This window comes from Anser brachyrhynchus (genome assembly GCF_964034855.1).
Source record: "Anser brachyrhynchus genome assembly, chromosome: 1".
Classification (NCBI taxonomy): domain Eukaryota; kingdom Metazoa; phylum Chordata; class Aves; order Anseriformes; family Anatidae; genus Anser; species Anser brachyrhynchus.
The window spans coordinates 101,206,982-101,223,587 of record NC_137694.1 but is presented as its reverse complement, the minus strand read 5'-3'; the positions used below and the strand labels follow the sequence as shown (position 1 = coordinate 101,223,587).

General features: G+C 41.5%; 1 protein-coding gene across 14 annotated transcripts in view; it reads left to right on the top strand.

Annotated features, from left to right (window-relative positions):
• The first annotated feature begins 1,280 nt into the window (after positions 1-1,280).
• Positions 1,281-16,606, top strand: part of USF3 (upstream transcription factor family member 3) — a 33,059-nt gene continuing 17,733 nt past the window's right edge. For 3 of the 14 annotated variants that reach the window (XM_080597827.1, XM_080597828.1, XM_080597837.1), the window contains exons 1-3: positions 13,811-13,855; positions 14,685-14,774; positions 15,815-15,843. Coding sequence is in view for 9 of the 14 variants with exons in the window: in XM_080597823.1 (XP_080453949.1) it covers positions 1,377-1,424; positions 13,791-13,855; positions 15,815-15,843 (142 nt within the window). In the remaining 5 variants the exon portion in view is untranslated. The other 11 variants (XM_080597823.1, XM_080597829.1, XM_080597832.1 and 8 more) reach the window with 10 other exon arrangements.

Sequence of the window (16,606 nt, the reverse complement as noted above, 5' to 3'; positions counted from 1 at the left end):
GCCTTTTCATCAGATTCTAGCCCTGTGAGGATACTATCCTCTGATGTAGCTCTGATTATTTAAGTGTTTGGACAGGCATCTCTTACTTTCGGGTTCATTTGTAGTCCCTTTGGATATCCACCAAACAAATTTCCATTGCCCATGGGTTGATCTACTCCTTTTCAAGTAATCAAGTATGGTTTGGTAAGGCTTCCTTTACAAAAATGCTAGTAATGGGCATAACATACAGAAAGGCTTTGCTGGAGCTCCTCAGGGTGAGCCATTGGTAGAGTATTGTAATCTGTTCCTTGCACTAATACTTTCTCATTGGTGTTCTCCGAATGTTTTCAACCCATGTAGTCCAGATGTTTTATTTTCATCCATCACCATAACAGCAACTCATCTCATCCTACCCCATGTGCAACTTCCTGAATATTTGTGCAAAAATCTATTGTTTTAACTAACAGATGTTAACGGACTGCTGATCCTAACTAATTTCCTGCTGCATGTGATTTCACCTGTGACTTTTTGCTGGCTTCTTGTAACTGTACATCAAGCGGAGGATGCGCTGCACTGGTGATGTGAGGATTTCATGGAGCACTCCAGGGCACTACGGGGTAGCAAAAAGTAAGCTCGTTTTTCCTGGTTTGGACGAGGGCTGCATTTTTAGGGAAAATCCTTGTTTAAAAAAAAGCAAGGTAAGGATGTAACATATAAAGGGTAAGTGATGGGTGTGTAGGGCAGCTAATTAGGAGTGCTAATTGCAGGGGGCGGTGGGGAAGGGTAAGGAGGCAGAGGCTGGTGTTTAGTGACAGAAACAACATTTTTTATTTTTTATTTTATTATTTTTTATTTACTTTTATTTCTTTGTCACATAGGTGTTCTGTGAACACAACGTTTTAAATGGGAGAAGAAAACAAAGTTTTATTTTATTTTAACTTTGCCAGCCCACCGGCTGTGGAAGCGCTCGGAGCCAGCTGTGGTCCCGAGCCCCCCCTCAGGGCCCTGTGGGGCCCGTAACGGCCGCCCGCCGGGGCGGGGCCTCCCGACAGCTGCTTTCCCTTTAAGAGCTTCCGCCCTCCCCCGCTCTCTCATTGGCCGGCCGGGGTGCCGATCTGCGGCAGTTCCTGTTTCGGCCACCTTAACTTGTTGACGGCACGCGCCGCCAGCCTCGACCCCTCCGCCCGCCGATTGGCCCCGCGCCGCCTCCGCCCCTCCCACTTCCAGCGAGCGACGCCTTCCCCCGCCCACCGCTCTTTGATTGGCCGCGGCGGCTCGACCCGCGCCGCCGGATTGGCTGCGGCGGGCCGCGCGTGCGGGCAGCAGGTTCGGGTGCGCGGCAGGGGAGCGGAGCGGAGAGGAGGCAGCGGCGGCGGCGCGGGGTGCCCGCACGGAGAATGGTGCCCGCCGTGGGGGCGCCGCCGCCCAGCCCGCCCAGCCCGCCGGTGAGGGAAGGGAAGGGAGGGGAGGGGAGGGGAGGGGAGGAAAAGGGAGGGGAGGGGAGGGGAAGAGGGTCGCCGTTATGCCCCCCCCCGACCGTTGCCCTGAGGGAGGCGACGGTTGGAGGGCGCGCGCCGGGCTTCGGCCTGTTGCCATGGCGACGGCGGGTGCCCCCCCCCCCCAACCGGGCCCCTTTGTCCGTGAGGGGGGAACGACCGGGGCCCGGTTGTGTCCGGGGTTTATTCACGGCACGGCCCTTGGAAACCGGCCCTTCCCCTCGGGTGTACCTTCGGCTGGGGTCCTGAGGGAAGGAGGCTTGTGGGCACACCCCGAGCCGTGTCAGAATTAAAAATTCTGGCCGATTTCAGTCGGATTTGGCAGTAGCAGAGGCCTTACGGAGACGCGGGTAAGGCAGAAGGATGCGTTGGGTCACTGGCCGTAAGTACCTAAAAAATTGCGTGTCTTTATTTTTACTTTTCACATAATAGCTTAGCTTTTCTATTATATCGCATGCAGATGCGATTATTAAAAACATTAAGCAAAAGTAGCATAACGATTGCACGTTAAGCAGTCAGAAGTAGGTGATGTAAAAGCTTGGTTTGGAAACATGACTTTAGTTTCTTTTTCTCCTCCATATCCAGTGCGTTAGAGCAATGTTGCTTACGTTGATTACGTTATACAGCACTTTAACAAACCGCAGGGTGTTACTTGGCACACGTGTGCAATAATCAAACAAGCAAGAAGGAATAAATATGGAGAAATGGTCCTTAGTATTATTATAAGGATTTAGAAGTTTAATTCTGACTTACAATTACTGGTATAATAATGATCGTGCTATAATAACGATAAGTACTTTTTGGAGTGAAGTAGGTTTGACAACTGGAAATGTGTTCATCACTTAACTGGAACTAAACTTGGAAACTGTTTGTGTTCCAAGTGTGGCTTTAAGGCGGGTATGTTCAAAATAACATATCAAGTGTGTGAAGCACCATGAGAATAGATGCAACCCATGTAGTACTTGGATATTGCTTACTGCCTTTCAGAATAAGGTTATCAACACCTGGAAGGATTTTAAGAGTGGAGAGAAAACTGGTGCTGGAGCCTGGGGGAGTCTAACAGCTGCAAGGAGAGAATTAGGTTGTGGGTGCGTGCTGGGAGCTTTACTCCTTTGGTTCCTGGCTTTCAAAGCAGTAAGTGTTCCCAAGAGCTGAGCGGGGATGGACTGAAGTGTCTGTTAGGTGTGTGGCGTTGTGGTGTGTGTCTGGCACGTGCCTGCTGTGTGCATCACCGGCTCGACTGTTGTAGCCGAGCGTTAGCCTTAGGCTGCGATTCCGAAGACAACACGTGAAGAAGGTGGCAAAAATTAAGCGGCAGTGTTCTGCGGACACCACGGACCGAGCTGCTCCGGCCTTTCCCCTTTCTCTTCTTGGGTCAATGTAGAGGGTGCTTCCAGCTTCTTTAAGGGGAGGAATTAAAGAGCTACTTCTGTGTGTTGTTTGTTTGTTATGATTTCAACATACTAAGAAAACAAACAACACCTCAGGCTTCCAGGTATTGAAGTCTGACAAATTAGTCATCAGGGCGACTTGGAATTGAGTTCTATTCGCATGCACCTTTACTTTGCAAAGCGGGTTGGTGCAAAGTGTGTGGCATTATACACAGTCATCTTCAGTTTTGGCGTGAGTTAATGTAATGTATGGATTGAATTCGGATTCTAAACAGGGTAGAAGTTAAATACTCATGGAGGACATGGGTGGGGTCATGCTGAATTTGGCAAGGACAAGTCAATTGTTTAATTTTCGTATGAGTGCTTGTGTTGTTACAATAACCGTTTGGATCCAGGATGGTCTTAAAATTAACTTTGTAAATGACACATGCCTGGGGAGAAGTATAAGTAGCATTTGGTGTGAAGGGATCCTCCATGAATCACGGCTGTTTACATCTGAACTTTTAAATATATATATTATTACACTTGTTTGTGTGTGTGTATATATATATACTTACTGTGAAACCTGTGCCACTTTGAAGGGTCGTGAATGAGTGTCACCGCACAACGTTTCAGCTGACTCTGTTTTCTGTTAAGTAACATAATACTGAACATTGTCCATGAATACCAAAATCCCGTTGGAGACGCGTGCCTAGCTGTGTGTACAAACCAGATGTTTTTAGGAAAGTGGGTATATAAACTCTGTGTGTATGTGCAGCATCTGGCAGCATTAATATCTCTAAGAGTTTAATAACAGGTTGAGTTACAGTTTTTGGGCCTCTGAAGACACGTTATGCTTGTCTTCAGCTTTAAGGACTACTCGCTCCTAGTATTTGGAGTCCCTTTATAACTTATTTCCTGTGCTAGCATTCTTTATCTCCGTTATATTTGTGACTCCAAGTCAAGTTCCTCAGGAACATATTTTCCTATTCTGAAGGGTATTGATCATAATGTGGTTCTGAAAAGTCGAGTGAAAACATTTTGGATTGAACCACTGAGCGGTAGGGCTTCCCTTTTTTCAGAATGTAGTAAAGCTTCTAAAGATCATAGCTCCCTGATGAAGCAACACTGTGCAGTGCCACGCTTATATAATGATAACGTAACTCCACGGTTAAAATACAATTCCAGCTTTTACATGTGCACTTCATGTATTCAAAGTGTGCTTTGTTGTGACTTGACAACTGTAGCACTGTTGTCATGCTCTGAGTAAGCACAAAACTGATTCTGCTACGTGCACAGGATTGACAAATCTTGTGCAAACAAAGTTTGTTTCCTGTATGAAGAGCAGTGGCATCACTCTTCTAAGATGAATGAGTTACTTCGCAGCCATGACATGCGATAGCAATCTTTTACATCAGCCAAGCCGTGTGCCATTGTGCTTCAGATGAGAAGAAAGTAGCGAGCTGTTAAAGATGTTCTGTGCTCCATGTTAACAAGTGCCTTTCTCGCCCAGTTACCTGTGCTGGTACTTCTGTCAGGTTAATTGGTTAAGAGGAGTACCATTAAATGAGATCGATTCCATCTAAAAGCACACCCCGATTGTGCTGGTACTCGTGTACCAAAATGAGTTTTTTGGGACCCCTCTCTAGTGAGACTGGAGAGATTAGAGCTTGGATCTAGTAACTTACAAGTCTAGGTGCATGTTTCTCAGATCTTAGGATCTGAAAGTCATTGGGATGCCTGCCTGTGTCTGTAGTCTGTAACGAGTGGTTGGCTTATGGGACATTAAATTCATGCTGACCTTCACCCTTTGGTACAGTTGGACCCTGCCCTGCTTTCCTACATCAGTGAAGTTAGCTAGAAATTGAACGCTAGTCGTAGGTTGTCTGCAAACTGCCTTTTCCTCAGTACTACAACTCTTCTTCCTCATTTACTACAATAATAAAGTGTATCTTCCTGTGTCTTCCTCTCCATGGCTCAAGTTCAAAAATTCTCCTGCTGGAGGGGGCTTAGCTTGTGCCTGTGTTTGGAACGGGAAACTTCCAATAGTTCTTTCCTTTGTTTAAGTGGAAGTAGAGAGAGCTGAAGGCTTTGAGGTTTGTCTGTTCGGTTTTTAAGTCTGAGACCAAGGGTGATGCTCAGTTCCAATACCTGACGATCTGGATTGTTAAGGATTGCCTTTGTCTGAAGCAGTAGTGTATATTTTATGCTTGCTGTGGTTGGCAAGGTATAGAGTCCCACCTGTAAATTGTTTCAAGAGGCTTTCCAGTCCCTCTTACTCATTTTGTGGCTTTTTTTTTTCTGCTTGTTTTTTGTTTCTGTTTGTTTGTTTGTTTTTCTGTTTTATTTTGGCAGGGCAGGGATGGGAGGACCTTGTTTCTTAGCTTGGAAAAACTAATGCATTTGGGCTATCCCTTGCTCAGGAACACAATGGGGATCTCTCCCTTCTAGTCTCACTTTAAGATATTCTTGCCAAGGTAGTCTCAGGTGGCAACTGGGGGATAATTTCAGACAATTATAGAAAAAAAGAAGATGGAAGTCAAGCATTTTCATTTTAGAGAAGGATTTTCTAATGAAGTAAAACTTGCAGGATCATGATATTAGTCTGTCTGTTGTTCCTGTCCCTTGCCATTACCCATTTCTTTCAAACTTCCACAAAGTAATAACTTGGAAGTCTGCTTTTAGCTTCTTCTCCATTACTGGTGGTGAATTTCTGTAATAGTCCTGTGTGATTTTTCTGGTGTTCACAGAACTACTTACCTCTGGATAGCTCATGTACATTTATTCTCCCAAGCTAAATAACTAGTTCCTAAAGTAAACAAATTAATGAATCCAGGTTTCCTATGGATTTGCATCTAGTTGTTCTGTTTTTCTGGTGTCTAACATATACTGATCTTGATTTTAAATTTCTTTTTAAATGTGGCTGTTAAGACAGTGTGTCTGTCCTAGTCACCTGGTCTTAGGTATCTTTCATTCCGACCTCTCTGTTACATCTAACTGAGATAGTCTGCAACTTTATCCCTGCCAGTAGTACACAAAGCTATCTGTCAAACATCCAGACCACAAGGTGAATTCCTTATTCTTGGAACTGAAGAAATTGCCTGTTGGACCCCTTTTATCTGGAAAAAAACTTTGAAGAGCAAAGGGGAGAAGTGGCTCTCTTCCGGCTGCTAAAACCTTTTGTTAGGAGCCTGGAATGAAAAGGACATTGCAAAGTTCTGGGGTTTTTGCTCGTTTTTGTTGGGTTTGTGGTGGTGGTGGTTGATTTTAAAGCTCGTTACAGCTGATGGTAGTGAAAGTACCATTTCTGGAATCCTGTGCTGACCTTTTCTGAAGGACATGGCCGTATGCTCTGAACAGGTGCTTTGGAAGCACTTTCACACAGTTGCTGTTTTGCAGGGTTCTGAAAGTTGAAGTTTCATTAACTATTTCTTTTAAAATCAAGGTACTCAGAAATTACATGCCTTAAAGGTGGTGTTGGGGGGTAAGTTAGATTAGCTTGTGTGATAAAACTACGTACTGTTTCATGGTACCTTCTACCTCATCCATTTCTGTGTTTAGCCCCGTTAAGATTCATAGGGAAAGCTTTCATGCTGGGAGGCCAATGTTTGTAACCAAATCTCAGGATGGATCTCTTCTGCATGGTTTAAAGGAGCTTTGTAGTGAAGACCTACACAGTACTGCTTCCCGTAGCATGAACGCGTGATGAGTTCTTGGTTTGTGTCATGTTTCTTAACCCCTAACCTTTAAAACATTCAAAAACTTTATTGTGTAATCCTTTGTACTTAATTACTTATCTGAAAAGATGGATAAAAAAAAAAAGTTTGCATAAACGCTGTGGATGCCCTGCACATTTCAGTTCTAGGATATTTTGCACTGCTTATTAGTTAGGGACTTCAAGAGAGAGCAGCAAGTTGTTTTAGCAAGTGCCTGTGCATCTGGCATGGCTACAAGGGGACGGTCTAACAGCTAACCTGATACCTCCTCAAGACCTTATAAACAGGCTTTGTGAGGATCATTTGTAGTGGCACAACAGGTCAGGTTTAAACCAAAAAATTAAGTGAAGAGTAGTATCCTGGGTGCGGTAGCGAAAATAAATGTTTCTGTTTTGATTTTAAATCGATTATTGAGCCCTGTAACAAAGTACTGGTCTTTAAATAGAGATTTCATTTGGTGGCGAGGTCATATCAGAAAGCAGAATCAGATTAGCTGTTGCTGAATCTGTAACTTCTCATTTGTTCAGTCAGTCTTTAATGTTTTGGATACAGCTTTCCAGTGGGGGGCTTCCTCAATTACAAATAATCATCTAGCTTCCACTAATCAGAGACCAGGAAGACTTGCATGTTACAGCTTTTTCAGGAAAAATAAATGGCTTGTTCTTTAGGTAACATCCTACTAGAAAGGTTTGGCTCCCTGGTAGATGCTATTGCACCAGAGTGGAAGTGCACTCACAGCCACGGTACAGGCTGCTTTTGTCCTCTGCTACAGGTAACCTAGCCCACACAGGGAATGATGGCCTGTCACAGAAGGAAGTTGTCTGCACGCCACTCTGCATCCACTTAGCCTTCCCCCTCAAAAAAAGGTCTTTGATGCCTTTTTCAAGCACGATGTAATTATCTATGTCTTCAATTTGAAATTAATCTCATGTCTTGAAGTGCCCAGTGGATCACTGGACATTGAAAACCAGGGAAATGAGCAGTGTCTTGCAGCTTAAAGTAGTGCCTCATTTTTTCTCACATCTTTCATGAAATTGGTATGGGGTGACTTTTGAATCTTAATGAAATATCCAATGAGCATGGTATCATGAGGATTTCCATGTGTGTTTTTTTTTTTTTTCCTGATTTCCCAATAAGAGTTCTGGTCCCTTTATTTTGATCTAAAATAGCTGGAGACCCTCTTTAGGGTGACAGCTCTGGTCTTTGTGATTTTAACTTGTGTGCTACTTGTGCACTTATCACTCTTTGCCCCCCGAGTGCCTTCTTCCATGTAATAGTTCATCCCGGTCACAGGAGACAGTTTGTGTAGGCATTTTCCTTTGCTAGCATTTCATGCCACCTCAGTCTGTCTGTAGTACCACGATCATCCACACAATGAGTGAAGGTGGCAGCAGTTCGCTTCTGGATGCTAAGGTCCAGAGGTGCCTCTCCAAACAGCTTTCAGAACAGCAGAGCAGGTAAGAGATTCGATTCAGTGAAGCAGTAACTCCTCCCTGTCTCCCACAAGGTTTAAGTGAATGAGGTTGTAATCTAGGAGAGCTGGAGGGGCAGCAATGGCAGAGCAAGAAGAATAAACAGGACAGGTGGATCTTCAGAAGTTTCTTAAGCAGATTTGGTCAGGATTTTGCAGATGAATGGCTCTACAGCAATGCTCTCTTGAAACAACGTGTTAGGAAATGGTCACAAGCAATTATGGCTTTAATATTATGGAATTTGTAAATATAAACCAAAATGACTGTAAGTGTGAGAGAACGTTACTTGAATGATAAGCCAGCTTCTTCCTGCAATGTAGTTATAGAGGGAGGGAAAAAAGACCGTCTTTCTAGTTCTCTTGCGTGACCTTATATAACATCCTTACCGAAACTTAATTGCTGTAAGTCAGTAGGAGGGAAGATACCAATGTCTTTGAGGTTAGATAGTACAAACAGAAGAGGTAAAGAAAAAATTCTCTAAAAGCAGTGATTTTTTTTCCCCCATCTGTTGTTTTCAGACAAGTTAAAAGAATGAAGTGGATTGTATAACGAGCTGTAGTTTGTTGGCATTGGTTTGCTGATAGTAACTTTTGCAGAAGTTCTTGGAGCAGCCCACTTGCCCAAGGAAATTATCAGCTGGTTTGGATCGGGAACGTGTGTTCTGTGAGAAGCTGAGATAGCTCTCGCCTGCCCTATAATCCCCCATACACCCACCTAGACCAACCTGACCCACCCTGGCCAGCCAGTACGTAGGTGCTGTAGAGTTAGCTGGTCACAGAGTTGGGCAGGATCCATCTGGTCACCGTCAGTGTCAGCACCGACCTCACCTGTTCTTCTCTGCGCAGTCTTAAGTTTTTTGGTAAACAACTGGCAATTTAATGTCTTGGATTTCTTTTAGGTCAGTCAGTGGGCCCGGCCATCATGAGCATGCAGGTGAATAGACACAGTGCAGTAACAACAAAACCTTGGGTTCTTCAGAAACCAAACTAAAAGATACCAAAGGTAATTTTCCTCTTGAATAGGACTGTTTTTCCTGCTGGTTTCCTGTACAGTGGTCTTAAAAGGCTACTTTTAGTAGCAAAAGTAGTTGGTAGGTAGGAAACAATCACAAAGATAAAGTTTCAAGTTAAATTTTCTGCAACTGAGAATGTAAAATGAGCGTAGAAGCGTCTCGAGGGGAGAATAAAGAAAAGGCAGTAAGTTGTGGCTTTTTATCTCAAGGGCACCTTGCTTGTGATTAAAAGCTTGAATTAAGTCCCTGCTTGAAGCTAGCCTTGTTGTAAAACATGCATGGAAGACTGGAAAAATAGTCACTTGAATGAAGAGGACACTGTCTTGCTGGAAAAAATTAGCATTTGTGTAGTAGATACCTATGCCTTGGAACTGATCTTGGCCATAAATCATGACCTGAGGTATGAAACTCCTAAGAACTGCAAGACTGTAGCACTGATTAAAGTGCATTAAACTTAAATCTCCAGAAGACAAAGTATCTCTTCATTTCTGGGGATGGCATTGCATTTAAACTAAAAGCAGTATTTCAAGTTGACGTTGTAAGAGCTATAAACTACATAAAGCGTGTGAGTAAATAGCCATAAATGGCCAATTGCATCTCCTTGATCTGTCTAAAGAATTTATAATTTGGTACATTATTTCTGCAAAAGATATTCAGCTGAGTCAAGTGAGCATGTTGCATGAGTGAACTTAAAATATATTTGCCCCTGAGCTTATAAAGCAAATACTCGTCTTCTGCTGTGCTGAATCAGAAAATGAATCTCTCCTGGAAGTATTACTTGACATGGAATAAGTAAAGAGAAACCATTGTTCAAGCTCTGGTGTGGTGACAGCTGCTAGGAAGAAAAGGAGGTAGGATAAACATTATACAGCAGCCCACAAAAGTCTCTGCCTCGGCAGCTATATTTTAATTTTTAATTTTCAGAGTCTGTGTTTTCAACAACTCTTTAGAATACCACCTGCCTACTGTTGCCAGCTCTGTTTTGGGGTTTATCAAATAAAATGCAAAGGGTTTTGTCGTTATAGGATAAGAATAAGAAAAAAATCTTCAGTTCCCCATCTGTCTTTTCATACAGTCTTGAAATAGATGCCCCAGGGTTGTATACAAGTGCTGTTTAATACATCTAACCACTTCTTTTCAAGGAGCAAATCGGAACATGAAATAAACTAATAGGTTAATTAGGTAATGCGTACAGCTTTGTATGTTTTTATCACTCCTATAAAACTGCTTTGAAACTTTGGGGGAAACATTGTTTGAATTGTGTGAATCTCAATAAGCTTCTGGCTTGAAGTAATCCCACAGTAAAGTGAAGTTAAAATAACACTCATGGCACTCCTGTGCCCTCTTCCTTCGATAGGAAATGAACTGTGCCTCCCAGCAGAATGAACCATATGAAATGCAATCTTACTAGTTATTTATATTTGATATTTTGTGAGGCTAATACACTCAATGTGGTGGCATCTGGCTGGAAATATGCAGGGAATGGCACTGCTTAGAAGAAGGTTGTTGACCCTCATTAAAAATAAATAAAAATTAAAAAAAAAATGGACAGAGGAGGATGAAACAGGGAGATAAGACGTCTTTGACACTTTGTTATAAGAACTCTCAATTTTCTCAGGATCTAAAAATGTTTACAAGCTTTATTAATAAATTTCAACACAAACTTCCCATAAGACCTTGCCTTTCTTCCCAAATATGTAATGTATTGCTGAATCATTTAAGGCATCTGCTAGGGAGGAAGGAATAAGGCCGGTGGAAAAATACATAGATCTTGATTTTATTAAATGGGGAACCTGGTATTAGGAGTAAGAATTGAGCTGAGGGAATGCAGACAGAAGCAGCTTTAGTGTAGGAGCATGGAGAGAAGATGGGAATGCGGATGCAATCTGGACTGTGTGTAGGGAGAAGCAGGTGGAGTCAGAGCAGATGTGTCTGGTTTGGGAGAGGGTTGGTTGTTTTTATACCCATTAGCTCTGACACATCTGTGCTTCATCTCGCATAGTAACTGGCCATCTAAATTCATATTAATGCTTTCTACATTAAATACACTGTACTTCAGAAATATCCTTTGGTTCTGAAATTGTATAAATTTCAAAAAAAAAAACAAAACAACAAAAAAAAAACAAAAAACAGAGCTATCTGGTAAATACTTAGTCTTTTAAAAATGGTAAATTCACCAAAATGGAGACAAATTTCATCTTTCTGTTCTCACTTCTAGTGTACTTGACATGGTCTAGTAATGTCCAATAACAGATGCCAACTCTGCCCTTATGGATAGCTGCAGAAAAGTCAAGAAACAAGGTGTATGGCTATCACCGGATGCAATCAACATCTTCCATCTTTTAAACATAATGTTTGTTTGTGAGTTTTTCAGTACCAGAACTATGTCCACACACTCTGTTGCCCACATATTTACCCCACTACATAGAAACAGCACAGCATATGCTAAATTGAATGTTCCCTGTGCCCTCTTGCACAGCAAGTTCACCTGGTACACAAGGTGCGGTCTTAAAGACGGATAGACAAGAGTGTACCATTGCCAGCCAATGAGTCCGCTTCTCATGCCTTTTCTGATGGCCTCAATGACAATAGATATTGCTGTGCTGGTTTTACACAACTGAAACATCAAACACTGAAATGAGGTGTACAGACCTCAATCCTGCAATGTGTATGTGAGCATCTCTCTGGTGGCCAGCAGTGTAAAAGGTGCCTGGGGTCTGACCAGATTTACTTTTATAATCAGGATTGGACATCTGCTAAACTCTCCCAGTTAATCCCTTCATCATTCAGTGTGGCCCCACCTGCCTGGTACGATGAATGCAGCTAGGATGCGTGTAAGGACTGATGACCACCACCTCAGGGAAGAGGTTATAAATGTCTTGAGTGTGGAGCTGGGTTTTCTGGCCTTCAGAGTTTTGAATTTTCAGTAACTTGAAGGACTCTCCCACAATAAGAGACTACATTAACTCTCAGTTTTTCTCACACCTTAGGCAGAGCATGGCTGGTGAGAATGGAGAAAGCGAAGCCTGTCAAGAAATAGAAGTAGGTAGTGCTGTGCTCCCTTTGGGTGAGTTATGCCTCAGATGGGCTGTACATAATGCCCAGCGGAGTGGTGTAGTGCTGTAACTCATCTTGCACAGGATTGTGTCTGACTTCGTGTTGGTGTGCATGCTCTTGTGTCAGGTGGACTTAGGTTCTTGAAAACTTCACGCACTTTGTGTTTCCCGAGCTGGACCTATCTGCAGAGTACTGCCTGTTTGTTTTATTTCATTGTTTGCCAACTTTTCCTCTGTCTTCCTAGGAATAGATACAGTGCTTAAATAAGAGACAGTGTGGTAAATGGCATCAGCTGCAATGTTAATCAATTAAGGTTTACTGAGTGAGAGTGTTACATTCAAGCAGACTTTTAAGGGTGTCAAGACTGGAGAGCAAACCCAAGTTCTGCTCTGGCCCGATAGGGAATATTTCTGTTAACTTTACACACATGTGCACGCATACTCCCTTCCGAATTGTGTGCTTCAGTGTTCTGGGAGCTCTATAGGTGGCTGGTCCTAGTTCATAGGGATTTTTTTTCCTCATCTTTTAAATGCCATTGTCAGTAATGGTAGACTCAGTTTACTGAAGAACAGCTTGATGTTGAAAGTTGTATTAAAACCTACCCGCACTTCCTTACAGTAAAAACAAGCAAGCAGACAAACAAAATACCCTAAAGATACAAAGCTTGGTAAAAGAAGGTGATAGGCTTTCCAGGACGAGCCAAGGAGAGGTGAAGCCACCAGGAGTGTGAGGGCCCATGGGAAGAGTTGCAAGAACAGGTTGGTTGGCGAGAGTATGAGCAGGAGCATGATACTAAATACAGACCTCTGTCTTGTCAAAAATAAATAAATAAATAAAAAATCCCCTGGTGTCATCTACAATATACTTCATGTTACTTGGTCTATAAAGCTCCTTGCTCTAGTAGAAATGTGTTCAATCGTCACTCATTTAACCTTATCTTCTGTTCTCTTTTTGTCATGTTTTTGTTGTCTTAATACAGACTACTTATGTGTTCAGGCTGAGGATCTGTGCAACATACTAGGTTATCACATATAACTTTATTTCATAACTTTATTTTTAACTGAATTTTATGTATCTGAAAACATGAATGTAGGGTGTCGGTTTGGTCTGTTCTAAACTGTACATTAACTCAGTAACAAGCAAGTTTTGTAACTTTCTGCATTATGAGGTCATTTCATTAGAGTGCTATTAAACAGTCACATAATTAATGTCCTCATTGTAGTTTGTATTTTACTTAGCATTCAAACTTTATTTAGAACTGAGAATTGAAAGCATATTCAGCTAGGAAGTGCTGATGAAAAAGACGAGTTCAGCTGTACCTCTTCCCATTCAAAGAAGCAAACAAAAAATCCAACAATCATATATTCTAATTTTCCTTTTTGCTTTCTTTAAGTAGTTGGGATTATAGTTGTGGGTTTTTTTGTTTGTTTTTTTTTTTAGTTTAAATTAACTGAGGAAACCGAAACCAGTTCTTCATAGAGAGCAGTGGTTCTTATAGCACTTGTATAGGTAATGTACTTCATTTTTAGTGCTCACATGACTAGCCCCTCTACAGCAAGGTGATAGACTTCTGCGTACTGTGTAGTGTGGCCCTATCCTTGTGGTCAAAGGCAAAATGGTGTAACAAATGTGTGCTAAGAATTCTGTAGAGTGCAGTTATTGTTAATTCCTTCCACAATTTTCTTCAGGCTCTCTTCTCTGAAACCATGCCAGAGATGACAGAGAATGAGACACCTACTAAGAAGCAACATCGGTGAGTTTCTGTGGAAAAATGATTTTTGTAGTTCTGTAGCCTGTGGTCATATTGCAGTGACAAAATTTCTAGTTAAAAGGTTCTAAGGGGTAATAAGGGTACTAATGAGAAGCTCTGAGGGTTGACCAGGATTGATCCAAAAGTCTGGGAACTATGGCTACAAACCTGCCTCTCTCTCTTCCCCTGTCTACGGTGAGTTATTTGTCAGGTGTGTCTACCTTGGCCACCAAGGCAAAGGAGTTTCTTTATCGCACAAACCAGCCAGAGGCATGTAAGACTGTATCACCACCTAGGTTAGACTGCAGCCTGTATTATTGCAGAGACTCCTTGCAGATGTTGGGGGAACACTATGATCATTTTGATGGAGGAGTTTTTATCTCAAATCGCAGTGAAATCTAAGTCTTCTCAAATCTCTGGTGGAAGTCAAAACACACCCGTAGGTTGAATAGCAAGTCTATAACCAAAATTTGTAACAGAGGGACTCAAAATTCATTACAACCTTTCCAAGTCTTCATTCCTGTGTAGTAGGTTATTGATCTAACACTTTATGTGGCAGGGCAGTCCTTCATTCCCTAGTTACAGCATCCATCTTATGCTAGCTGGCCTTGTAGGATATGATTTATGATAAGAATGACAGATGATTGTTTTGTATATAAGTGGGAAAATTGTATTTTATTGTAAATTGAGAAACCAACGATCTCCTGCTTGCATTTTAGTTCTGGTGGTGCATATTTTCAATGAACAGAAGATTCATCTCTTCTTGAATAGCTGTAGAACAGATGTGCAGGCTTCAGTGGCATTTATTTGACTTTAAGATGTTCATCTTTAGGCATGATTTCTTAGCAAATGTCTCCAGATATGGCCGTCTGCAGTAACAGCACTGTCTTGTAAAGGTTGTCTGAGTTACACACTGCTTTTGGTGAGTTATCATAAATAAATGCCAACTCAAAGCACAAAAGGGTACGTGGCTGATAATAATCACACGTGTCATCCACCTACATCTTGCCTTCTCACTTCAGATTCCTTGTTATGTCTGGACTATGCCTTAACAGTGAGTGGAGAGCAGAAAATGCTATTCCCTTTTTTGCAACTAGACTAAGAGGGTGCTGCTGGACAGACATACTTTTGAATTTTTTTTTAATGAAACATTTCTTTTTCCATAAGACATGTGCTTTGCTTTAGTAGATTTCCTGAAAGTATTTGCCTTACTGCATGAATAAGCAACATTTGATTTATATATGGAGAGTACATATTTAGGATTTACTGATTTCCGGCAAAGCAATTTGAGGCTTTTCACAGTGATCGTGCTGGTAGCTGTTGGTCCAGAAATCCCAGATGAACATATGAAAATAAAGACAACCATCACACCCCAAAAGCATAGACAGAATTTTGAGGCAGTAAAGAGGAAAAGTTGCAGAAGAATGGTAATTCAGGCTTCTCACACAAAGGAAATGTTTGATACTAGAAGGTATGATGTTTGAAGGTAACACATCTGAAAGAATCAATTTGTGTGGTAATATTTTCTCCTGTTACATTGATTCTGTGAATGTAAAAGCAATATTTCAAACAAACAATTAGCATTCCTGGTGCTCAAAAGTAGTGTTTTTTTAATAATTGGCTTTATTGAACATTGGATAGTGTAATAGTTCTTGCTGAACAAAAACATAAAAATCCTGCCCTGTAAATATGTAACAATAACCAAATTGAGTATTACACTATGCTTTGTTTTGCTGAAGTTGATTTAAGGCTGAACACTAATGATTTTTTTGTTAGAAACTGTTTAGTACCAATGTCTAATACCAATTCTTTTGAGTGTAATTTCTGCCGTGTTCTTGTTCAGAGCAGAATACAGTATTTAGTATTTTTAACTGTAATTAAAATAAGAAAATAAGAGAAATGTTTGTATGCAGATTTTTTTCCCTCTGTTTCATATCACTGTTTTCCCTTTATGCTTAACAGAAAGAAAAACCGGGAGACACATAACGCAGGTAGGAACACAATTTTTGTTTTTTTGATCTAGAAATAAGCACATATTCTTTGAACTATTAAAACTTATTTTGCATGGAGAAGGTTGCTTCATAGGAGTTTATTACATTAAAAAAAAAAACACCCTAGCAAAAGCATCTTTCTGTGGTCCTGCTTAGAATACCTATGCACAAGTACCTCTTGCTTGGTCTCTAGGTTGCTGTTTTCCACACATGTCCAAGTGTGAAAGTGTGACCATGTAGCCAATCTTACCATTGCCATTAAACTAAAAAGTGAACAATCTCTGTTCAGTTATAAAGGAAAATAAATGCACAGGCATTCACTCACAAATAATTATCACCTCTATTAAAAAAGAAGTAAACACTTAAGCAAATCAGAGAGAGGTATCTCATCCAAGCGCTTTAGAGGTTACATGGATTAGAAATACTCCTACAGCCTGTCCCTTGGGCACCCACCAGTAATTGTGTGTGAATACCATCTGTGTGTTGTAGGACTTACATCCCTCACACAGCATGCAGTCTTTTGTCTCTGTCAGATTTTAGCTTCAGTGTCATTTGATAGGTATCAGCAGAAAGGCTTTGGAAGAGTCTGACAGGTTTATCTATATAGATAAGAAATGCTAGACCGTGAATCTGGTTCTCCCTTCATCAAACAATTCAAATGTGTGGTCTTTACAAACTCAAATGGAAAAAACACTGAGCAGTTTCCATGTGAAAGCTGTGGAACATAAAGCTTGTAGGGCTGTACCCAGGGTGCAGCCAATTT